Raw genomic sequence first — 26,876 nt, 5'->3', positions numbered from 1 at the left:
TCACTGTAAGAGCTGTGAAAATGTGGAATAGACTCCCTCAAGAGTTGGTTCTGGCCAACTCAGCAGATGGCTTTAAAAAAGGCCTGGATTCTTTCCTAAATACACAAAATATAACTTGATACTAAAATTTATAGGTAATGTTGATCCAGGGAATATCCGATTATCTCTTGGGAGATCAAGAAGGAATATTTTTTCTCCTGCTGCAGCGAAGTGGATCATGCTTTATTGGGGTTTTTTGCCTTCCTCTGGATCAACTGTAGGTAAAGGATTGCGTATATGGAGGTGTTTTATTCATGCGTTTTTTTTTTTTTCCTCTGTCGGTTGAACTAGATGGACTTGTGTCTTTTTTCAACCACCAGACTAAAAGTGTAACTATGTAATCATGTAAGGATCCACTGTTTAAACAATTTATAAGTGGAGATTCACATTAATACAAATGCCCATTGGTGAATGTTCTCTATAAAACACAACTATCTGCAGTACCTAAAGGTCCACATTTGATATTTATAATGGCCAAAATAACTTATTGTAACATCCATGTAACAGGGACAGCTGGTAGCAATGCAGGTGGTATTCAGACACTACTAAAGTTATGAATATTTTGGGGAACCCAGTTTAGCAGATGTAGGAAGATGAAACATGCAGTTTTCACCTTCAGCCACCAGCCTGTCCCAAAGTGCTAAACTATATATTGTCAAGGGCGTAAACATACTCATTCACCAGCCGGTCACAGATCTCGCTTGGTAAGAAGATATCTGGATGTAGCTTCAGGACTTCATTGTCTAAGAGGTAGCACAAGGTCCCCTTTAGGTTTCGGAGGCAGAAATCAGTACAGATGGTCATCAAAGACTCTGGGCTGTCCGTCGCCATCTTGTTGCTGTGCCGAAGAGGAATCTTTCAGGATGCAATTGGCACCAGCAAGAGAATTGCCCCTTCCTTGGTTAACTTTTCTGGAACATCAGGCGATAGGATACCTACAGGAAAAACAGAAATGTAATTATCATTGCCTTTTATTCTTGATGTGATTAAGCTTCTAATATACCATTAGGTTAAAGTGTTACTAAACCCTCAACAGTAAAAGCAGTCTGTATATGCAGTATAACATGCTTGTTATACTCACTGTGAAACCTAAGGAGTTATTCCTCCGCATTGTGTAAAAAGGCTGCTTGATCCTGTCTTCTCAGATCCTCCTCTTCTACTGTCCCCAATCCATCTGCTGATAGTACAGAGCTTTAGGAGTCGCTCTGCACATGCTCAGTTTAGTATGCATGGCTAAAGAGGTTTTTTTTTTCTTTGGAAGGATGCATGTGATCAGCACAGGGCCAAGCAGCACTGTCCAGACAGAGGGTCAGGGGTCATGCAGCCCAGTCAGAGCCGAATGAAAATTCCTCCTACAAGATTAACCAGTGCTCAGCTGGACACTGATAGAAGTCACAAGACAGCTATATACCGCTGATGAGAAAAGGTATTTAGCAGTTTATATTTACTAAAATAATTGCATTTCGAAGTTGTGTGTACTGTGGGAGACCAGATATAGTGAATGCAGGGTCCTGGGTTTAGTAACACTTTAACTATACATAAAGAATAACTATTTCTTGCTGCATGGATTAGGAAAAATATCTGGTTACAGAAATATTCTGTACTCCACTGTACAACAGTCATAATTTACATAAATGCATACAGGGACTCTTAATAAAATCTTCAAGTAACTTCAATAAAAGGCCCAACTACTCCTGAAAGATCTACTATAGACTATCAACATGCACTGTGAAAATCCATTAAAATACCTGTCAGATGCCAGTGTGCATGGGAACAATATGATAATAAATGATAAATTGTGCATTACTGGTAGGTATACAGGTCATACACTGCCATTATAGTCTGATTCATTCTTGTAATATGACTTGGCTGCACAATACTCTGTCTGACCTATTTTAGGACACAACAACAACAAGGAATCAGCTTGCAGCCAAAGCTTTTGTTTAGAACTCTCACATGTAAACCAGTTTGATGATTCATAGAATAAAATCACTGATGAGTGTTAAAATGCCCTCATCGGAAATGAGGGTGAGAGCAGCAGGTAGCTGTCATTTGTTAGGTGCGGTCTATTCTTACAGAGAGCAATGTCTTCTATGTCAAATATCTGCCAACTTATAATGTCACACAAGCAGCAAGCTTCCCAACAATATTGGATGGCCTGCTGGAACAAAAAGGGACCTTCCAAACCTACTTACAAATGGCCACACTGCACCGCATATCTGTGCACTGCTGGCAAGTAAGCAAAAAGTTTTACTGGTATCCTCAGTACACACACATACTAAATGGGGTTTTCCACTCTGATAAGAAAGGTGGGAAATTCCTTTGAGGGAGGATCATTGCTTTACACCACGGCATCTGACGCTTTGCATTGTACTTGGTGATGTAAGGCTTGGATGCAGCTGCTTGGCCATGGAAACCCATTCCATGAAGCTCTCTACGCACTGCTGTTGTGCTAATCTGAAGGCCACATGGAGTTTGGAAATCTTTAGCTATTGATTCTGCAGACAGTTGGTGACTTCTGCGCATTGTACTCTTCAGTATGCGCTGACCCCGCTCTCTCATTTTATGTGGCCTACCATTTCGTGGCTGAGTTTCTGTTTTTCCCAGTTGTTTCCACTTTGTAATATTACCACTAACAGTTGACTGTGGAATATTTAGTAACAAGGAAATGTCACGGATGGACTTATTACACAGGTGACAACCTATCACGGGACCATGCTGGATTTCACTGAGCTCCGGAGAGCGACCCATTCTTTCACAAATGTTTGTAGAAGCAGTCTGCATGCCTAGGTGATGATTTTATACACCTGGGGCCATGGAGGTGATTGGAACACCTGAATCCAATGATTTTGGGGGCGGGCCCAATACTTTTGGAAATATACTGTATATCCGTCTGCACTGGCGGTGCGGATTCATTGTGATTTGAAAAAGAGTCCTGTATGATTTCTGAGCAGTATGGTCCGGTTCAGGTGCAGATTACAGGCTGTTGACGTCTATGGGAACAGTTTCTAAACCACATATGTGTGAACAGGATAATCCTGTCCTGAACCTGATGTAAACCTGACATGAAGCGGTGAACAACTACTGTATCAATTAGCTGTGAAACTTGAGCTTCAATCCGCACCACACATGTGTGAATCAGCTCTTACCCCTGGTTCACATATCGGCGTTCCTGCAGTCTGCGTTTTGAGCGGGCACAAGAGCCCATTCTTTTGAATGGACTCCCGTGCCCCAGGACATGCAGGGAAGAAGTTCCTGCACTTCTTCTGGAAACGCAGCCCCTACGGGAACCTCAGTTTCCAGTACGGTTCCGACTTCCAGTGTGGGCGGCGTGCCATTAGAATTAATGGCGCCCGCGGTCCGCATTTCTCTGTGCGGGTGGTGCGGCTGCACAGATTTTTGTGCGGATCCGCAGCAGCACCACCCGCTTAGATGTGAACCTAGCCTTACAGTTATATCTTTTATTGTGAAATTCCGCTTAATGACACGGTCGCTTTAACAGTACTTCATTCTGTATTATACTTTCATACATTTCCCTGCATACAGGAAATGCAACATTTTGCGCCAATCAGACTTTACTACATCGTGCAGGGAGCAGGCTGAGCAAAGGGTGACCACATCAGTAAGTTTCTGCACTTTCACTATCCAATCACAGTCTAATGCAGGCCATAGACGGCTCAAAAACCGTCCGTTTAAAAAAAAAAAAAAAATCGGTCGTTCAATAGGCCGACGTTACCAACCAATGGTGAAAAAAAAAAAAAAACAAGACAATTTTCGTCCCGTCTACGGCCGGCATTTAATTACTTCTGTTCCTGCAGAGAACTCCACTATTATATTTGACATGAAAAAGTATTGCGGTTACAACAATGTATCTATTTGTATCCATTTTGGATACAGATGTTTTTATTCAGATACAAATAGATACATTGTTGCAAACGCAATACTTTTTCATGTCAAATATTATAGCGGACTGGAATTCTTTTTCTTCTTTTTCTTCTTCTTCTCGCAGGTCACAGCTCATGCGCAGATTTTTTATCGGTAAAAAGATCGTCCAATTTGCCCATCATTGCCGGAAAAATCGTCCGATCGGCAAAATCGGACGATTTTTTTTCCAACTTCACCTATAAAAAAAATGTGCCAAAATCCTGAAAAACGGCCAACCAATTAACCCACTAATGGTGCGAAAATCGGCCAATTTTTTTTTTCGGATGAAAAATCGGCCGATTTTGGACCCGTCTATGGCCTGCATAGGACATTCCTTAACCAACCTCTATTGCTTGAAATTTAGAAGAGAAATGTGAGGTGAGAACTTGGATGCTGTTCAACAAAGATCTGGATTCATATTTAGCAGAGCTGAATAAAACAGCAAACAACTGTGTATTTCAACTGCGATTTAAAGTGTATCTATAGCCAAAATTGTTTTTTTTTTTAAGTATTGGATAAAGTGGGGGAGGGTTAGAACTCCTGTCAGGTTTTACTGATGTCTGGAGCTTTGGTTCAGATGATTAACAATATTATTGTTCATGTTGAACAAACTTAAGTATTGTGTCCTGCATTGGCTGCACAACCTTCCATACACGGGATCAATGGGATCAATGGTCAGCCATGCCAGCATATATGAAACTATACTACTGTACTGGAAAAATCCCCTGCTGAGGCACGATGCACATAACCTCATCAGTCATACGGATACTACGACAGCTCTACAAACTATTTTTGATGTAGACATTTTCTCGGTACTTTCTGTTCAAACTGTACTGTTGTAGGGAAAATACACAACTACAGAAACCAAATGAGCTTGAGGAATTTAGAGAGAGATAACATACATATCACAAATGTTACAAAAAGATATTCAATAAGCCTAAACACCAGTCAGAACGTATTTTTCAGAGGGATTAAGGGTTAAAGTAACGGTAAAATCAGTCTGTATATGCAGTAAAGCATGCTTGTTATACTCACTGTGGAACCTAAGGGGTTAATTCTCCGCATTATGTAAAAAGGCTGTTTGCTCCAGCCTTCTCTGATCCTCCCCTTCTTCCACAGTTCCCAATCCATCTGCTGATAGTGCCTAGGAGGCACTCTGCACATGTTCAGTTTGGTGTGTATTGCTGGAGAGTTGGGTTTTATTGGGAGGGAGCATTCGATCAGCACAGGGTCCGAACAGCGGGTCTGAGGTCATGCAGCCTCATAGGACAGTCAAAGGAGAATGAAAACTCCTACAAGATTAAGGAGTGCTCGGCCAAACACTGATAGAAGTCACAAGACTGCAATGTACTGCTGATGAGAAAAGGTATTTAGCATGTTATATTTACTAAAATAATTACATTTCCATGTTCTGTGTAAGACTTGATATAGTGAATTCAGGGTCCTGGCTTTAGTAACACTTTAAAACCTCTGTCTATTATTGCTGTCTCCCCGCTGGGAAGATTGAACCCAACTTTCTGTTCCAGTGCAAAGGTGTCAAAAATACAGGAAGTGATGGGATATATGTCTGATAGGGACAGCAACAATAGCCCTCCCTGTTGTGACAGCTGTCTGTGGCAAAGTCCCTCCCACATCCCCCATTCCCTGGCTCCAGCAAGGTACACTCATCAATCCATGCTCTCACACTGCCTTCTGTGTAAGCTCCTGGGCCAGAGCTTAACCAAGTAGATGACCTCACTGTCCCATCCCGTGTGACAGTATGCAGGTCTGGGTGATTGGCCACTCGGGTCCAAGCCCTCTCACATAGATGAGGTCACATGCTCCTTCCAAACTCGGAAGACCCACTCCTTTAGAGTAAGAGAGCATCAACAAGAGTGAGCAGAGAATGGTAAGTACACCTTACTGGGGGATGAGCAGTGACCAGGGGCGGACTAACCATTTGGAAATTCGGGCACTGCCCGAGGGCCCGGGGTCAGTAGGGGGCCCCATGAGATGCCCCTGCTACCTTTTTCATAGGCTTTTTTGAGTTTGGGCAAGGACACAGGGGCCCCATGATCCCTATTGCCCGGGGGCCCCATGAGTTGTCAGTCCGCCCCTGGCAGTGACACAGTCACTTTGTCTTCAATGAGCAAAGTGACAGGGTCTCTATTACAACTGCCATTAAGTGCTCTGAAAATGTAGGGACTGCTCAGAAACGTTTCATCTCATGGTACCCACTATTACAACTGATGTTACTTTAGAACAGTGATTCTCAACCTTCCTAATGCCGCGACCCTTTAATACAGTTCCTCATGTTGTGGTGACCCCCAACCATAAAATTATTTACCCAGGAATTATAATTCATGAAGTGTCGTTTTACCTCCAATACTGCTGCTTTCAACACAGTAGCTGCTTTTAACAGAGTAGCTGCTTTCTACACAGTAGCTGCTTTCAACGCAGTAGCTGCTTTCAACACAGTAGCTGCTTTCAACACAGCAGCTGCTTTCAACACAGCAGCTGCTTTCAACACAGCAGCTGCTTTCAACACAGCAGCTGCTTTCAACACAGTTGCTGCTTTCAACACAGCAGCTGCTTTCTACAGAGTAGCTGCTTTCAACACAGTAGCTGCTTTCAACACAGCAGCTGCTTTCTACACAGTAGCTGCTTTCTACACAGTAGCTGCTCTTTACACATTGGAAATGTGTTTTCCGATGGTCTTAGGTGACCCCTGTGAAAGGGTCGTTCGACCCCCAGGTTGAGAACCACTGCTTTAGAAACTCTGGGCAGTTTAAAGGAGATTTTTGGAACATGTTAAATGTTACACCCGTATTATTTGGGGTATACCATGCTTCAGCACTTCTCTTCCTTATTCCCTGAATCCTCCCCCCCTCTCCCACCACAACACCAGGGGGGGGAGGTTCCTCTCCCCAGGAGTCGCTGTCACATTTAAAATAGGCCGCACAGCCACATCGTTCATTCACAGCACACTACAAGTCCTGTCTGCCACTGTGGCAGATGGACTTGTAGTTCTTAATAGACTGCCATGGTGCTGCTGAGCACCCTCATAGTCCACTGACGCTTCTTCGTCCTTTCTAATAAAAGTCCATGCAAAGATAGGGGCAAGAAAGCTAGTGGAGGCGTCTGCAGGAGCCTGATATTGCACTCCCGATCCACTGCTCTAGTGGGAAAAAAAAGAATAAAATGCACATTTTGTTACTGCAAAAATATGTGCATTTAATAATTCATCTTTCCTTAAAGGTGAACTTAGCTTTTAAATTATTTGAAAGCCCCCTCAACACCAGACAGGATCAGACGCTCATTTAATCCAGGATCCCGTGCAGCTGGATCCTTCTCTCTTGCCATGGAATATGAGTGGGCACTACTACATCATGACAGTGGTGGCTGCTGGTCCCACTTTGAATAGAATGCCATTGGCAAGAGAGCACCGACAAGACCGCTTGGAAACCAGTAGGAAGAGCAGCTTCGAGGGACAGGTCATCACAACTGGAACTGTCAGTGAGGAAGACAGTGCAGTGGGTTCCTGTATTAGGGTAAAGAATACAAGAAAAAAAAAAAAGACACTTCACCAGCTTGAGAATTTTAATAATTTAGTGAATGTCCACAGTTAGGCTTCAAAGAAAACCAGTAATGTGACACCTGTCAGAATGCCACTGTTCACTCCCTTGTGAAAATGCTACACGCCTGTCAAGTTGTTGAAGTGTTACTAACCCCACAACAGTAAGATCACTCTGTATTTGCAGCAAAGCATGCTTGTTATACTCACTGTGGAGTCTAAGGAGTTAATCCTCCACATTGTGTAAAAAGGATGCTTGACCCTGTCTTCTCTGATCCTCCCCTTCTTCCACAGTCACCATTATATCTCTTGACAGAACAGAGGTTTGGGGACAAACTGCACATGCTCATTTTGGTGTGTACTGCTAGAGTTTTTTTCTTCTTGGAAGAGTGCATGCAACTAACACAGGGTGAATCAGAGCTGTTTGGACAGAGGGTCAGGGGTCCTGAAGCCTACACACTTTAACCGGTGCTCTGCTGGACACTGACAGAAGTCACAAGACTGCTCTAACTGCTAATGAGAATAGGTATTTATCAGTTTATATTTACTAAAATAATTGCACTTCCGTGTTCTGTGTACTGTGGGAGACCAGATAAAGTGAATGCAGAGTCCTGGGTTTAGTAACACTGTATCCACTTCCCTACCACCCTATAGCAGAACTACTGCTACAAGGCGACAGCTTGCGCAAAATTGCGTATATATACACGTGATTTTGCATTTCCGGGTAGAGGGCAAATCAGAGCTGTCTGGACAGAAGGTCAGGGGTGCTGCAGCCTACAAGCTTTACCAGTGCTCTGCTGGACACTGACAGAAGTCATAAGACTGCTCTAACTGCTGATGAGAAAAGGTATTTATCAGTTTATATTTACTAAAATAATTGCGTTTCCATGTTCTGTGCACTGAGGGAGACCGGATATAGTGAATGCCGGTTCCTGGGTTTAGTAACACTTTAACCGCTTCCCTATTGCCCTATAGCAGAACTACTGCTACACGGCGACAGCTTGTGCAAAATCACACACACATACATACATATATATATATACATATATACACACACACACATACATACATGATTTTGCATCTCCAGGTTGGCGGCTATGGATGTCGATCACCGGCTCCCGGCCGGAGATTCCCCAGCAGCACCCGGCGATTGTTGAGTATCACTGACAGGGGAGAGACACAGGTCTCTCTCCTGCCAGCAGTAACATGCGGCTATGTATTTCTCTGCACAGCAAAGAAATACACAGCAGTATGTTTCTCTAGTAGAACACACACAGCACACACAGTAAAACAGCACACAGTTAACACTTTGATCACCCCAGATGTTAACCCCCTTCCTGCCCAGTGCCATTAGTACAATGTCAGTGCTTTTTATTAGCACTGATCACTGTATTAATTTGGATGTCAGTGGCAGTTAGTCAGTTCCCCCCAATGTCAGAATGCCCACTATAAGTCGCTGAGCGCCACCATTACTGTATACATTTTTTTTTTTAAATTCCAGTATATATACCGCCATTTGTAAACGCTATAACTTTCATGTAAACCAATTAATTTACATATATTGGGATTTTTGTTTAGCAAAGACATGGAACAGAATACATTTTAGCCTAAATTTATGAAGAAATTAAATTTTTTTTAGATTTTTTTTACTAGATATGTTTTATAGCAAAAAGTCAAAAATATTGTTTTTTTCCAAAATTGTCAGTCTTTTTTTGTGTATAGCGCAAAAAATAAAAACCGCACAAGCGATCGAATACCACTGAAAAAATGCTATATTTGTGGGAAAAAAGTACATAAATTTAATTTATGTACAGCGTTGCATGACTGCGCAATTGTCAATTAAAATAACGCAGCACCGTATCGCAAACAATGGCCTGGGGGGTAAATACTCTGAAGGGCAAGTGGTTAATACTTCAAGAGAATGACTCAGAAAAATCATGCAGATCGGGAAGGTCAAAGGGAAGTCAGAACTCCTAATCTACCTTTATAAAGCCATTACATTAAAAGTACTGAACCTGCCGGATCAGCATGACAGTCAAGGAACTAGTACTTTCAGGAGATGTCAGCAATGGCAACCTACAAACTTCATCACTACAGATTTCCTTCGGGCCAACCAGAGCTGAATATGTTGAGGTGGTTCCCCCAATAGATAATCAGGTTCCAGCCATTTCTTAGAGCAGACTAGAAAATGAAAGCAATCACTCACACATTCACGTGGGCTAGTACCACAGATTTCCTGTGTACAGGCTTCAAGATAGTTTACAAGAAGAAATTACTATATAGCTAAAATATCCCCAAACTACTTTGTGAGAAGTAAATACAGCAGAGGTTAAAATATACTGAAATGTTTATAAGCAGTCATATTCCTCAACAAATATCAATGATGATGATCTTTAGAGCAAACCTATATATACACAGTTGTGCTCAAAAGTTTGCATACCCTGGCAGAAATTGTGACATTTTGGCATTGATAATGAAAATATGACTGATCATGCCAAAAAATGCTCTTTTATTGAAGGATGATGATCATATGAAGCCATTTATTATCAAATAGTTGTTTGGTTCCTTTTTAAATCATAATGATAACAGAAATCACCCAAATGGCCATGATCAAAAGTTTACATACCCTGGAATATTTGGCCTTGGTACAGACACACGAGGTGACACACACGGGTTAAAATGCCAATTAGAGGTTAAAGTGGAGCTCCACTCAAAAGGGGAAGTTCCGCTTTAAGGACTGCTCCCCATTAAGGATTGGCACCTTTGGGGGGGCGGAGAGGGTACCCGAATTTGACAGGTACCCGCTCCCACTTCCGGTCCGATCGCCTAGGCAATTGGAAGCGGAAGGTGTCCTCCCTCCCTCCCTGTAGTCTTTTGGAACATGTGACAGGTCCCAGAAGACTACAGGACCATTCATGAAGTGCAGCACTACTCGCGCATGCGCAGTGGGTACCCGGCTGTGAAGCCGCAAGCTGCACAGCCGGGTGCCCACACTGAAGATGCCGGCCTCCTGGAATACAGGACGGCCAGTGAAACAAGCTGCGGGGGACACACACCATGGGACCGAGGGACAGGTAAGTGGCTGTTTCTTAAAAGTCAGCAGCTACAGTTTTAGTAGCTGCTGACTTTTATTTTTTGTTAGGTTGAGTAGAACTCTGCTTTAATGTCCCACATCTGTGGCCTTTTCAAATTGCAATTAGTGTCAGTGTATAAATAGTCAATGAGTTTGTTAGCTCTTACGTGGAAGCACTGACTAGGCTAGATACTGAGCCATGGGGATCAGAAAAGAACTGTCAAAAGTCCTGCGTAACAAGGTAATGGAACTTTATAACGATGGAAAAGGACATAAAAAGATGTCCAAAGCCTTGAATATGCCAGTCATCACTAATTGCAATTTAAAAAGCCACAGATGTGGGACATTAACCTCTAATTGGCATTTTAACCCTCGTGTGTCTGTACCAAGGCCAAACATTCCAGGGTATGTAAACTTTTGATCCGGGCCATTTGGGAGATTTCTGTTATCATTAAAAAGGAGCCAAACAACTATTTGATAATAAATGGCTTCATATGATCATCATCCTTCAATAAAAGAGCATTTTTTTGGCATGATTAGTCATATTTTCAATATCAATGCCAAAATTTCACAATTTCTGCCAGGGTATGCAAACTTTTGAGCACAACTGTAAATGGTAGTACTTTAAAGATGTCTTCCTTGGTGGGTGCAGATAGGGTCCAGCCAGAGGCCTCCTTAATGGATGGATGGATGGATGCTTGTCAACCAATAATGGAACAGCTCCCTCCTCTGGAATAATGCCACATGAAACTCTGCCACTGTATCATCCAGGATGGGCTCTACAAGTGAATATTAGCTCGCCAAAGAGCCAAACACATCATTTATTTATTTGATATTTTTTATTCATTTGCTATTCATTTATTATTTATTACTTTAGCGCTGCACTTTGTTATTGTCAGTGCCCTTTTGGTAGTTGCCGATATTTCCGTGTGGACAACTGCCAGTCATCGCACATAGTGTGAACAAGCCCTTAAAGTGTTACTAAACCCATAACCCTGCTTTCACTATAGCTGGTCTCCCACAAAACATAAAAATGCAATTATTTTAGTAAATATAAACCGTTAAATACCTTTTCTCATCAGCAGTATAGAAGTGGCTTCTATCAGTGTCCAGCTGAGTACTGGTTTCATTCTGCTCTGACTGTCTTATGAGGCTGCATAACCCCTGATCCTCTGTCTGGACAGGGCTGATTGGCCCTGTGCTGATCACATGCACCCTCCCAAAGGAAAAAAAAAACAAAAAAACATTCTAGCAATACACACTAAATTGAGCATGTGCAGTGACTTCTAGAGCTCTGTACTATCAGCAGATGGATTGGGGACAGTAGAAGGGGAGGACCAGAGAAAGCGGGATCAAACAGCCTTTTTATACAATGCGCAGGATTAATGCATGCTTTACTGCGTATACGGGCTGATTATACTGTTGTGGGTTTAGTAACAGGCTCTTTCTGGCTGGAAACACTGAATACTGAATGGATAAAGGGCAACAGAAAGGCTGAAACACTTAAATTCCTACAAAGGACACTTCTTTGGGGCTATCTCATGTTCCGATCATATGACTAAATGCCTTGGCATGGGCCAAGTGGTCTACGGTGGAAGCCAAAACACTGCGTACAGCTACCTAGAGAAAGCAGTGCTGTACACAGGTATACGCCGGTACTTCTACAAGAACACATGCCTATGGAAGTACGACCCTGGAAACAGACTGTCCGAGTCCAGGACTGTACGGTTGTACACATACACAAGTACTAGTGATCCGCATACAACCATTCTTTTCTATGGGCTTAGTAAGTAGATCAGACTAGCACACTACATATAGAAAATACATATTTAATGATTTTACAGAACATACATCAAGTGCTAAATACATAAGTACTATAGCAAACACTGAATTCTAGAACACACAATCCGTGTATATAGCATAATAAAACAATATTACATACAGAGCAGTTACTAAAAACTCAACCCAGAACAAGACGGAGTGTGGTCTCAAGAGTTTCATGGTGAGTACTCCTTCTTCAGGATGACCTGCTTTCTATAGGCATCTGTATGCAACATCTGTGGCTCCCAGGCAGGAAATACGCCCAAATTGTATGCCATACCGCCCCAGGCGGCCATGTGCACAAGGCCTTAAAGCTGGGAGAGCGCATTTCCAACAAGTTTATAGCTGCTATTGCAGCCGTGGGCTCATTTTAACCCACTGACTGCCAAACATTTGGATCTATAGCTTTAGAATATGGATTTGATTGCCTGTCACATTTTTATTACTTTAATAGGGAATCAATAAATAAAAAATAAAAAAAATCCATCCAATATACATTCTGCAAAGAACAGAAAAGGTCCAAGCTCAATCACCCTTCATTATGTGTGATTACTACATAAATGACGTAGAGATAGCAAGAGACTTCACCTATCCCATGCTTGGGCGGGATAGAATTCCAACTTGAGGGGGATTCGGGGTCCACAGAAGCAACCATATATCTCCAGTTGACAAGTTTCATCCTATAGGCCTTCTCAAAAGCAGCATGAACCAAAAGACTGTAAGGGGGGGAGATAAAAGTATTTTTCTATGGGCTGTTGGTAAGAACATATACATTCTATCCAGTGGGTCTACATACACTTTAAGGTCTTGGCAATATTTTAAGCATTGTTAAAATGAAATATTATTTGGAGATATGTTTTTAATTATGTGAAAACATTTTTTTTTCCAGTTAACTTTTAGCTGCACTTTAGTTTTTGTTGCTTCATTTTTGGCTATGCTGAAAAAAAAATAATTTTTATCTTATACTAGGTTTTTATTGAAGAGGATCTTTTACTTTTTATGTAACTCCTGCCCCTACATAGGCACTTATAACGTTGCCTTCCTGGCTGATATCTGGGGTGGCTTGCACCAGTGACGCCTGGGGTGGCTTGCACCAGTGACGCCTGGGGTGGCTTGCACCAGTGACGCCTGGGGTGGCTTGCACCAGTGACGCCTGGGGTGGCTTGCACCAGTGACGCCTGGGGTGGCTTGCACCAGTGACGCCTGGGGTGGCTTGCACCAGTGACGCCTGGGGTGGCTTGCACCAGTGACGCCTGGGGTGGCTTGCACCAGTGACGCCTGGGGTGGCTTGCACCAGTGACGCCTGGGGTGGCTTGCACCATTGACGCCTGGGGTGGCTTGCACCAGTGACGCCTGGGGTGGCTTGCACCAGTGACGCCTGGGGTGGCTTGCACCAGTGACGCCTGGGGTGGCTCTGAGGAAGAGGCTAGCCCTCGAAATGCGTCACCCTTTTGGATGTCCAGAATTCTCATCATAAGATAGAGACGCAGTGCAAATTGGACAGCTGTTCCTTCATGATGTGCCTTTTATTTGACTATTGTGAGCAGAATACTTATTTTTTAACATTCAATAAACATATTTTTATTGAGCGCCCTCGGTTTGTTTTTCTCTATTCAGTATATTTGGACTCCCCGTTCCTTTGAGGGCAGCAAGGCGTGCATATCCCAAGAATTTCGTTATGTGGTCCCAATAACATTGCTTTCACCAGTGATGCCTGGGGTGGCTTTCCCCAGTGACGCCTGGGGTGGCTTTCCCCAGTGAAGCCTGGGGTGGCTTTCCCCAGTGACACCTGGGGTGGCTTTCACCAGTGACGCCTGGGGTGGCTTTCACCAGTGACGCCTGGGGTGGCTTTCCCCAGTGACGCCTGGGGTGGCTTTCCCCAGTGCCAGGAAGAAGAAGCTGGCCACCAACGTAACATGGAAAATGATGATGGCCATGCAGGATTTTGCAACAGTTTGTAGACAGAGGTGTGGAACTTAAGAGAACAAGGGAACTTGAGGGAAGGTGGAAACTTGGAAACATAACATGAAAAAAGAAGATGGCGGCACAGGATCCTGCAGCCAAGTGTGGGCAAAACCACAAAGTGTAAGAAAACAAGGAAACATGAGGGAAAGGGAGGACTATACTTTCATTGTCAACCTAATTAGACCTATCACTGGATTTTTTTTTTCTATTTTACTCCTCTGTACCCCGTGGGAAAAAAGAACATGTAGTACTTCGTCTTACGTTTCTAAGCACTTGTTTTGAGTACCGACCTGCTCCCCCAACTTGCATCAGGTGATCTGACAACAGCTTTGAAGGAGATGGTTGATTTATAGCTGCAGCTTGCCTTGGTTGTCAACACTTTCTCGAGATATGCAAAGGCAAAAGGAATGCACAGCCTGACACATCCCACCTTCTCCTGCATTCCTCTTGCTGTTGCTTGTCTGTGGAAAGTGTTCATGGCTGAGACACGTTGCAGCTATAAAACCTTCCTTCATAGCTGTTGTCAAATCATCTGTGGCAAGAAGGGAGGGGCAGGTCAGACCTCATAACTAGGGTTAGAAAGCACTTAGAACCATGGGACAAACTATTCCATGCACTCTGTCCCATCTGGGAGAAAACTGTCAATTAAAAATTCTAAATGATAGACCTTCTTTAAGACTTTAAACCTATGGAACGTAGATGCCAAGCGGTGCCAAGAGGTAAACTGCAGTGTTTTCCTAACAGTGGCACATAGCACTGAGGCCAATACCATCAACACCAGCAGTGGCTGGACACTGCGCCCTCAACTCTGACCACAGCCCTGGCATGCACAGCTGAAGACACAGGTATTGCATGACCAGTGAAAAAAATGCTCAGTTATGGTATTTAAACCCCCCCCCCCCCACAGCAGAACTGCCAAAGTTTATGCCTGTACCATGTAATTGGTCCATATAAGGTATATGCAGGGCAAAGCAACAGGTTCAATCAAAGCTAAAGTCTAGGCAGACATAAAAGATTCAGATTAATGCAGCTCTATGTTGTTATATCACATTTTTAATGCAAGCAGTTTAAAGTGTTACTAAATTCACAACAGTAAAATCAGTCTGTAGATGCAGTAAAGAATGCTTGTTATACTCACTGTGGAGCCTAAGGGTTAATGCTCTGCATTGTGTAATAATACTGTTTGATCCTGTCTTCTCTGATCCTCCCTTTTTTCTACTGTCCCCAATATATCTCCTGATAGAACAGAGCTCTAGGAGTCACTCTGCACATGCTCAGTTTAGTGTGTATGGTCAGAGAGGGTTTTTCTTTTCTTTGAGAGGATGCATGTGATCAGCACAGGGCCAATCAGCACTGCCCAGACAGAAGGTCAGGGGTCATGCAAACTCACAGGTCAGTCAGAGCAGAATGAAAACTCCTCCTACAAGATCAACCAGTGCTCAGCTGGACAGTGATAGAAGTCACATGACTGCTATATACTGCTGATGAGAAAAAGGTATTTAGCCATTTATATCTACTAAAATAATTTAATTTCCATGTTCTGTGTACTGTGGGATACTAGATATAGTGAATGCAAGGTCCGGGGTTTAGTAACATTTTAAGTACATGAATTTGACTTAGTATCACCCTCTTGCAATTCCCTGTGCAGCAGAGCTCATAATGGCAGGAGAAGCAGCACAATGAGTAAATTAGTTGTTAATGTGCTAAAAAAGCAGAGTAATAGAGAGGAGCTCATCAGTCTGCTGCTTCTCCTTTCACTGTTCAGCCACAGGCTGGGGGACGGAAAAGACTTGTATGTGTTATTTAATTGCATCTGAGAAAAATGGAGTCTCATTCCCTACAAGGCTGTGCTGAGTGGCAGAGCTGTGTAAGCCTCAGACCTGAATGCACAGGAAAACAAATCCCTAGGCAGGTAAAACAGCTCCCATACAAGTATTCCATCTACATATGTAGCTGTTTGCCTGGAGTTCGGGTGTCTTTCATATGTATAGATAATTTACAATAAAAAAAAGATTGTAGCTCCCGAAAAGTACAAGTAAAAGCAAAATAAAAAAAAAAAAACAGGAAGAAGCACAAATGATACCCCAAGTTGCATTATTTATACCAGAATAGGGAAACACTCTCCATGTATAATTGATAGGGAATGAACACAGTATCTGTACCACGACACCAGATCTTTACAAAGTAAAATCAAGTTACAATTAGAGCTACAAATCACACCTAAGTAAACTAATATTCACAGTACAATCGACGCACATTAAAATGCATGTCAGAACAGAAAGGAAACGCACATTGACACGTGGCAATACATCTGTCTAATGCCAGCAAAAAAAAAAAAAAACGCACCTCTAAACACACCCATACATAAATCTAAATGGGCCATAAAAAGGGAAATATGGAGGCTGCCATTGCTGATCCCTTATTATAAATGCTAGTTGCCTGACTGCCATTTGGTTTGGACCCTGCTGCTTTAATATGTTCGAAAAACTGACCCAAAATAAGTACAGTATATCCAAAACCTGAGGCCAATTTGTTCCAGGTCAGTGACTCAGAACGTACTACAGCCAGACAGCTTTGCTACTGATATTTTCAAAAAGGAACCCAGCAATGGCTAAAGCCAGTCAGCAATAGAACAAAGAGTGCAAAATTTCCCAAGGATATTAAAACACTACAAAAATGTATAGTCTCTTAGGCTGGCCATACACTATACAATTTTCTGTCAATTTTCTTTAGATTTACCTTCCACTATGTAGTGCTATTTTATGGTTTTTGGTAAATTTAAAACAAGAATCTCAGGAAAATTGTATAATGTATGGTCAGCCTAAGGCCTCTTGCACACAGATGTGAACCCGTGGAACCTAAATACCAGCATGCTCCCCCTGTCTGGGAAGCTCAGTTGCTGTGTATAACCACCCATAGACATGAATGGGTTTGGGTGGCTGTACCCAGGTATTTGCTAGTGCTTGCATAAAAAGAAGTACCAAAACCGAGCTTCTCGTCTTTCCCCCTTCCCGTGCCCCCCCCCCCATCCTTTCCATCACTACCAACAACACCACCATCAATCCCGCCCAGCAAGCCAAGGTCCTTGGCGTCATTCTGGACTCAAACCTTTCCTTCCAACCTCATGTCAAATCACTCACAAATACATGCAGGCTCCACCTTCGCAACATCGCCAAAATACGCTCCTTCCTTACTCCAGACACCACTAAACTACTCGTACACTCCCTGATTATCCCATGCCTTGACTACTGCAACTCCCTCCTCATCGGCCTACCCCAGTGCAAACTCTCCCCGCTTCAGACCATCCTGAACTCAGCTGCCAGACTCATCCACCTCACCAGCCGCTCCACCTCTGCCACCCCCCTCTGCCTCTCCCTCCACTGGCTCCCCATTGCCCAACGCATTAAATTCAAACTGCTCACTCTGACCTATAAAGCCATTGACAACACTGCCCCTAACTACCTCACCAACCTGATTCCCAAGTACCACCCTACCCGTACCCTTCGCTCTTCACAGGACCTCCTTCTATCTTGCTCCCTGGTCTCCTCCTCCCACGCACGACTGCAAGACTTCTCCAGGTCCTCCCCCATCCTCTGGAACTCACTACCCCAATCCATCAGACTGTCACCTTCCCTCCTCACCTTCAGGCGCTCCCTGAAAACCCACCTCTTCAGGGAAGCCTACCCCACCCTCACCTAACAGCCGCTGCCCTTCCCTCCTCCTACCACTCCATCCCCCACAGCCGTTTCCTCCTGTACCTCTACCCCCTCCCTCCTAGATTGTAAGATCGAAAGAGTAGGGCCCTCTTACCCCTTGTGTGCTGTTTGATGTTACTGTACTGTTTCATGTATTGTCCCCCCTCTATTGTACAGCGCTGAGCAAACCCTTTGGCGCTATATAAACTCGATAAATAAATAAATAAGTATAGCTACAGGTGTATACAAAAAATAGAACATTTCTGCATGTACGTTATACTTCTGTTTACGTGAGCCCTGGTACTAATGAAGAAAGAAAAAAAGGGTGCACTTTCATCGTGCATTACCCTGGTACACCACGTATTTAATGTGTAATCAAATAAATATATACTTACAAACCAAAGGATAATAAAAGCAGTATGAATAGTCCACAACGGCAGTACACACTTCAACTCTGAGGAAGGGAGTTTGTCTCCTGAAACGCGTCAACTTATCCCCAATTGGGGCACAGCATTGCATTGACAGCCATTGCGGACTATTCATACTGCTTTTATTATCCTTTGGTTTGTGAGTATATATCTATTTGATTACACATTAAATACGTGGTGTGCCACGGTAATGCACGATGAGAGTGCGCCCTTTTTTTCTTTCTTCATTAGTACCCAGATTTTCAGATCTTTGAAGGGCTGCACCTCTTCGCTTGCCATTGTGAATTCCTTTTAGTCTGCATGAATATCTGAGAGCTGGTTTTGTTTGTTTGTGAGCCCTGGTACAGCTGTGCATAACCATTCATGTCTATGGCCCCATACACATGGGCCAAATATCAGGCAAAATCAGTCAGTATAACAGATACTGGCCGACATTTGGCCCATGTGTACAAGTCTGACAGAAGCCGATCTTACAGCCAGCTTCTGTCGAATGAGCATGCTGGAAAACCAGCAGTCAATTGGCATCCAATCAGCGAAGTCAGCCAATGGCTGCAAGTGCTGATCGGTGTGTTCTGGTGGGGGAGAGGTCCCCCCTGTCAGAACACAATACCTCAGTGTACTAAGGTTGCATTGACCTTCTCGCGGGCACCTATTGGGCTGGAGGGAAAAAACAAAAAACTTACCATGTGCACCAGGCTTTAGGTTAGTTGTATGCAGCACTAGGGTTTCCTGTGTGAGGGAACTACGTCAGGATTTTCATTGCACGGACCCAGACACCTGTGTACAAGAAGCCTCAGGGTGCAGTCGCACTTCACATAACATGCATTTTATTGTGTGTGGAGTGGCTGGGAAGGATATTCTCAGCTAATCACTTTTGTTTCCGCCAAGACAGTCTGGTACTCACAGTGCTTCCCCCTCTATAGACACAGACATGCAAAGTGAACCTGCCTCTAAAAGGATCTTTGGCTGGGCGTCTAATGTCTGTAAGCAGCTTAAGACTGGCTATAGACAAGGCAGATGTCCCTCCAAGAACTAGAGGAGGGGAGACATCAGCTCCAACTCGACTGCAACAAGACCCGTCTCTGGATTCAAACCATGTACACAAGGTTCACAATTCCCTTCTTTTCCTCTCCACGACGGATCACAGGGGTCATAAGAGATTTACAACATCTCTCTGAATGAAAACAATTGTTTCATATGTCAGAAGTGACTGACTTCATCCCAAAGTGCACCCATAACTGAACTGAATCCTACCTGCCTCTATTTAGGGGTAACATCAAGCTGTTGATGGCCATCTGAAGGCTGTCTATAGATGTCCACCTGACTTGGGTACAATCTGATAATCATTTTTTCCTAAGCCAGTACCCAGTAATCAGAAAACATATTCTCACTAAATACAAATGCAACATATCCCACCAACTGTAAAATGTTCCAACCAGGTACAACCAATTCTACATACATTTCTAGGATTGTCGCACAACAGAAAAACACTTGAGAGGACATGAGAAATGCTCATTCATCTGAAGAACGGCAGCTGAAAAAACACCATCTCTGCAGATCAACGTTTTCTGTGTCCCCATATAGACGACCTTCTTAGGCCCATTTCACACAAGTAATCCTGTTACTGGTGACCTCTCGCCAGTGTCAGGTGCATCAAAAAACAAAGAAAGCGCTGTCTTGTGTTGCTGCTTCCTCATTGAACAAACCAGCAAAGTTGTCCCTCCACCACTGCTCCTTCTCTGATTCTTCAGTGTTTCCATTAGTGATGCCATAGAAATAGATGCCCCATTTAACCCACCTGTTGCTGGCAATAACAATATCAGGGTTACTGGGATATGGGACTTAGATGGAGGATTGGATCAAAACGACCCATTTGTTCAGGTTGCCATCCTATGTCTATAGTTAACATCTTATACGAGTTGCCAGAAACAGGATCGCTGGGAGAGCAAAGACACCCATCACCTGCTTCTAAAAGGCAACCCTGGTACAGGTGACATGAAGTACCAGAGGTAGCCACCGCTTAAAGCTTGCAATCCACCCATCTCTGTTGCTTCAAGTACCAGCAGATGGAGCTTGCCAATGGACCCCATGTGGAATGAACAAACAAGCCAGCCACACTCCATTCCAAAGCTTTATTGTTCCAGGATAAAAATCACAAAAATCATCCAGACCAAGCTTCACTTGACATGTTTAACCCAAAAATGCCTTAGTCACTTAGGATTGGCTGTCTGCAGTGAGAGCTTCTTGGCTGGATAGATCAAGTGGATTTGGACTCGTGTCAGAGCACACGTCAGCTCATCCCTGCTGGTGAGCAGATGCCAATGACAGGATCTCTAGTCTGATATGGACCTTAGATTAACAATGGACACTTACTGGCCCTTTAATTCAGGCTGCGATCTTATGTCTATGGGTTAAATGGTATAGGAGCTGCCAGCAACAGGACCACACCTGCTTATTATTTATTTATTCCAGGTACTTCTATAGTGCCGTCAATTTACGCAGTGCTTTATATAAATATATTGTATATACACATCAGTCCCTAACCCTCAAGGAGCATACAATCTAAGGTCCCTAACTCACATACATACATACATATACTAGGACCAATTTAGACAGGAGCCAATTCACCTACCAGCATGTCTTTGGAGTGTGGGAGGAAACCGGAAGAAACCCACGCAGTCACAGGGAGAACATGCAAACTCCAGACAGGTGGTGCTGTGGTTGGGTTTCGAACCAGCGACCCTAGTATTGCCAGGCGGAACCATTAAGCCACTGAGCTGCTCATATTTTTAGGCATCACTCCATTTACAGAATTTTGTCCAGGGTCAGCACAGAAGCAGGTAAGTATCCTATTTAGCCAACATGCTGCCATTAAAAGGATCCCTAGTCTGATATGGGCATTGGCTTAATAATGGACACTAATTAGCCCTTTTATTCAAGGTTGTGATCTTATGTCTATGGCTAACATGCTATATCAGTTGCCAGTGATGGGATCACACCAACTTATATGGCATCACTCCCTTTGTAGAATTTTGTCCAGTGCCACCATAGAAGGAGAGAAGAGAGCCTGATGTAGCTATGGGCAGCTGCAGCCGCCAGGAGCGTGTGTGTAATTCCCTGCTGCCACTGACGTAGTTTATACATCGGTGACAGTGAAAGGGTTAGTTCATTTTTACCAAAAAAACTGCCTATGCAGGTAAGGGGCATTTGTAGATAAATACAAACTACAGCTTTGAATAAAGTTGAATAATGCCCCTGCTATAGGTGTAGGCCATTTATGTACCTCCTGAAGCCTGGCCCAAATCCTCCTACAGATGTCATCCTCCTATCTTGCCTTGCTGTCTTAGCAACGTGCTAGCAATCTCCTTCAAGTACTTACTGACCCAGAAACAACATGTAAAATGTCACTTCTGGATCCCCATGTCACTGTCCCCAGCCATTATGGCTGGGGAAGAAGCTGATCGAACACGATCTCCATTCCATCAGCTTCACTGGAGTACAGGTGAGACATCAGGGGTCTGTTAGACCCCTGATGTCTTATTAAAGAGGACCTATGACTTTTTGTCCCCTATGTGATGAAAAAGAAAAAAAATTAAAAAGTTTAAAAAATTAAAGTTCCACCCAAGCACTTAAAGTTGGGTCTGCACTCGACATACATGCACTAATGAATGTAAACACAGGAATTAGGGGGCGCCTATGGACAAAAACCTAGATTGTGCTACACATATACATATTGCTGTGCACACCGGAGCGAGAGTAATAATTCTAGGCCCGTTTTTCACAGTTCACTCTCAAATGATGACCTGTAGGGGATTTTAAAGTTTACAGTGGTAAATATAGGGTATGGACGTTTATCGCAGCTTCACGGGAATGTTAAGGCTTGATATACTGGGTATCTGATTTCTCTGAACAATCTCATCTTTTATTGTTTACCAAAAACTAGATAACTTTAACTTTAATGTATTTTTTTACTGAAATGTTGTGTTTCATCAACTGTTGCGCTAATATTGTGTTGACATACAAAATTGGAACTACCACTATTTTATTCTCTAGGGCAGGGGTATCAAACTGGCGGCCCTCTAGCTGTTGTGAAACTACCAGTCCCATCATGCCTCTGCCCTTGGGAGTCATGCTTGTAACTCTTAATCTTGCAATGCCTCATGGGACTTGTAGTTTGGCAACAGCTGGAGGGCCGCCAGTTTGACACCTGTGCTCTAGGGTGTCACAAAATATATCACGTTTTTGGAGAGGGGGGTATGTAATCTCCAGGCCTAACATTATTTTTTAAACATGTTACATAGTTAGTCTGACTGAAAAAAGACAAAAGTCCATCCAGTTCAACCATAAGGAAAAAAAAAGTTATAATCCTATACCCACAGTTGATCCAGAGGAAGGCAAAAAACAAAAACCCAGCAAAGCATGATCCAATTTGCTCCTGCAGGGGAAAAAAATTCTTCCTGATCCCCCGAGAGGCAATCGGATATTCCCTGGATCAACTTTACCTATAAATGTTAGTATCCAGTTATATTCTGTGTGTCCAAGAAAGAATCCAGGACTTTTTTAAAGCAATCCACTGAGCTGGCCAGAACCAACTCTTGAGGGAGTCTATTCCACATTTTCACAGCTTTTACAGTGAAGAAACCTTTCTGTGTTTGGAGATTAAATCTCTTTTCCTCCAGACGTAAAGAGTGCCCCCTTGTCCTCTGTGATGACCTCAGGGGGAATAGCTCTTCACCGAGTTCACTATATGAACCACTGATGTATTTATACATGGTGATCATATCCCCCCTTATGTATTATACATGGAGATCATATCCCCCCTTATGTATTATACATGGAGATCATATCCCCCCTTATGTATTATACATGGAGATCATATCCCCCCTTATGTATTATACATGGAGATCATATCCCCCCTTATGTATTATACATGGTGATCACATCCCCCCTTAAGTATTATACATAGAGATCATATCCCCCCCTTATGTATTATACATGGTGATCATATCCCCCCCCTTATGTATTATACATGGAGATCATATCCCCCCTTATGTATTATACATGGAGATCATATCCCCCCTTATGTATTATACATGGAGATCATATCCCCCCTTATGTATTATACATGGAGATCATATCCCCCCTTATGTATTATACATGGTGATCATATCCCCCCTTATGTATTATACATGGAGATCATATCACCCTTATGTATTATACATGGAGATCATATCCCCCCTTATGTATTATACATGGTGATCATATCCCCCCTTATGTATTATACATGGTGATCATATCCCCCCTTATGTATTATACATAGAGATCATATCCCCCCTTATGTATTATACATGGTGATCATATCCCCCTTATGTATTATACATGGTGATCATATCCCCCCTTATGTATTATACATGGTGATCATATCCCCCCTTATGTATTATACATAGAGATCATATCCCCCCTTATGTATTATACATAGAGATCATATCCCCCCTTATGTATTATACATGGAGATCATATCCCCCTTATGTATTATACATGGAGATCATATCCCCCTTATGTATTATACATGGTGATCATATCCCCCCTTATGTATTATACATGGAGATCATATCCCCCCTTATGTATTATACATGGAGATCATATCCCTCCTTATGTATTATACATGGTGATCATATCCCCCCCCTTATGTATTATACATAGAGATCATATCCCCCCTTATGTATTATACATGGTGATCATATCCCCCCTTATGTATTATACATGGTGATCATATCCCCCCTTATGTATTATACATAGAGATCATATCCCCCCTTATGTATTATACATAGAGATCATATCCCCCCTTATGTATTATACATGGTGATCATATCCCCCCTTATGTATTATACATGGAGATCATATCCCCCCTTATGTATTATACATGGAGATCATATCCCCCCTTATGTATTATACATGGTGATCATATCCCCCCTTATGTATTATACATGGAGATCATATCCCCCCTTATGTATTATACATTATTATTATTATACAGTATTTAAAAAGCGCCAATAGTTCGCTCAGCGCTGTACATACATAGAGATCATATCCCCCTTATGTATTATACATGGAGATCATATCCCCCCTTATGTATTATACATGGAGATCATATCCCCCTTATGTATTATACATGGTGATCATATCCCCCCTTATGTATTATACATGGAGATCATATCCCCCCTTATGTATTATACATGGAGATCATATCCCCCCTTATGTATTATACATGGAGATCATATCCCCCCTTATGTATTATACATGGAGATCATATCCCCCCTTATGTATTATACATGGAGATCATATCCCCCCTTATGTATTATACATGGAGATCATATCCCCCCTTATGTATTATACATGGTGATCATATCCCCCCTTATGTATTATACATGGTGATCATATCCCCCCTTATGTATTATACATGGAGATCATATCCCCCCTTATGTATTATACATGGTGATCATATCCCTCTTATGTATTATACATGGAGATCATATCCCCCCTTATGTATTATACATGTTGATCATATCCCCCCTTATGTATTATACATGGAGATCATATAACCCCTTATGTATTATACATGGAGATCATATCCCCCCCTTATGTATTATACATGGAGATCATATCCCCCCCTTATGTATTATACATGGTGATCATATCCCCCCTTATGTATTATACATGGAGATCATATCCCCCCTTATGTATTATACATGGTGATCATATCCCCCCTTATGTATTATACATGGAGATCATATCCCCCTTATGTATTATACATGGTGATCATATCCCCCCTTATGTATTATACATGGAGATCACATCCCCCCTTATGTATTATACATGGTGATCCTATCCCCCCTTATGTATTATACATGTTGATCATATCCCCCCTTATGTATTATACATGGTGATCCTATCCCCCCTTATGTATTATACATGTTGATCATATCCCCCCCTCTCCTCTTCTCAAGAGAGAATACATTCAGTTCCTCTAATCTTTCCTCATAGCTGATCTCCTCCATGCCTCTTATCAGTTTGGTTGCCCTTCTCTGTACTTTCTCCAGTTCCCCAATGTAAACAAACAAAAAAATGGCTCTGGCAGCAAAAGGGTTCAGTGCCCTTTCCGGTGCTGATCTTCTGTCTATGGCTAACATGCTATAGGAGCTGCCAGTGACAGGATCACAGCTGCTTACTCCTTTTGCAGCATTTTGCCCGGTGTCACCATAGAAGCTGGAAAGTGTCCTATTTAGCCACCATGCCACCAATGACAGGATCTTTGGTGGGATATTGGCCTCAGATCAACGACTACATAGATTGTATGTTTAGGTGGCTTATCTCATGTCTATAGTTAGCATGCTAGATGAGATCCAGGGGTTAGGATCCCTAGGAGGGCAAGAAAACCCCTCACCACTTCACTCTCTTGCTGGCGAGCCAGTCCTGAGGCAATCGCCATAGAGGAAGGTGAGCGCTCGGTGCTGTGGTCCTGCTGCCTCCAAAGATGTTAGCGCCCTTAGATTGCTGAGGACTTGAAATTGCCCTCTTTATAGCTACAACTTTGAAGACTGGGACTTTTTGAGTCCTGGAGACCAGGGACATTTCCAGGGACACAAGTCTCAGCCAGCTGGTCAGTACTCTTCATACAATACAAGCAATAGTAGCCAATAGGGGAGCTTCCCGGGCCACATGTGTGGGGACCCGGGTCTGTCCCTGGAAATCAGTGTCAGCACGGACCTATGGCTGTGAGCAGACAGCGCAGAGTCCCTAGGAACTGTACAAGGGACATAACCTTACCAAGCAGAAGACGGTGGAGCACTTCCTGTCCTCCCCCCGGGCCCGGCTCCCCCCTCCAGCTCGGTACGGCTGGGATGTACAGCGCTCCGTTCCAGGCCGAACTCACAGCCGATCCTCCTCCTCCTCACAGGGCATCCTGCAGCCTCCGCTGTCAACAATTTCCCTCGTCACTTCCGGACTGCCCCCATGGCAACCGGACCGCTTTGTGCTTCAAGAATGTTGCCCCCCTGGAAACGGCTCCCTGGCACTTTAGTTCCTGCTGTAGATCAGGGAATGAACTCCTAAAGAAGATTAACTCCATCATTTGTTTTGTTTGGAAGGAAATTAGGAATATACATTCTGTAATAAAAGACACATCTGCTATGTCTTGTAGTTTGTAAAACTTTTATAAAATATAAAAAAGGAACAAGGAAGGAAAAGCATTTCCATCAGGTGTGTTTGTTTTTCCCTGTGACCCCACTGAAGAGTTTGTCCCTTTTTTCCTGTCCTTGTGATGTCTATGGGGGGGGCAGTTGTCACAGTGACAGGAAGGCACAAACATCAATAAAAAC

At 43.1% G+C, this 26,876-nt stretch overlaps 1 protein-coding gene across 1 annotated transcript in view; it reads right to left on the bottom strand.

Annotated features, from left to right (window-relative positions):
* The window catches only part of ZER1 (zyg-11 related cell cycle regulator), a 76,564-nt gene extending 50,081 nt beyond the window's left edge, over window positions 1-26,483 (bottom strand). The window contains exons 1-2 of the mRNA XM_089669127.1: window positions 26,326-26,483; window positions 713-974 (exon numbers count right to left, since the gene is read on the bottom strand). Coding sequence (XP_089525253.1) covers window positions 713-870 — 158 coding nt within the window. The 5' untranslated portion in view covers window positions 871-974; window positions 26,326-26,483. The remainder of the gene's footprint in view (window positions 1-712; window positions 975-26,325) is intronic.
* Between the last annotated feature and the right edge of the window lie 393 nt (window positions 26,484-26,876).

The sequence above is a fragment of the Staurois parvus genome, unplaced genomic scaffold (assembly GCF_062004578.1).
Source record: "Staurois parvus isolate SC_StPar_1 unplaced genomic scaffold, SC_StPar_1.0 ptg000068l, whole genome shotgun sequence".
Taxonomy (NCBI): Eukaryota; Metazoa; Chordata; class Amphibia; order Anura; family Ranidae; genus Staurois; species Staurois parvus.
Note: the sequence above shows the minus strand (reverse complement) of the source record. Positions and strands in the feature narration are given on the sequence as shown.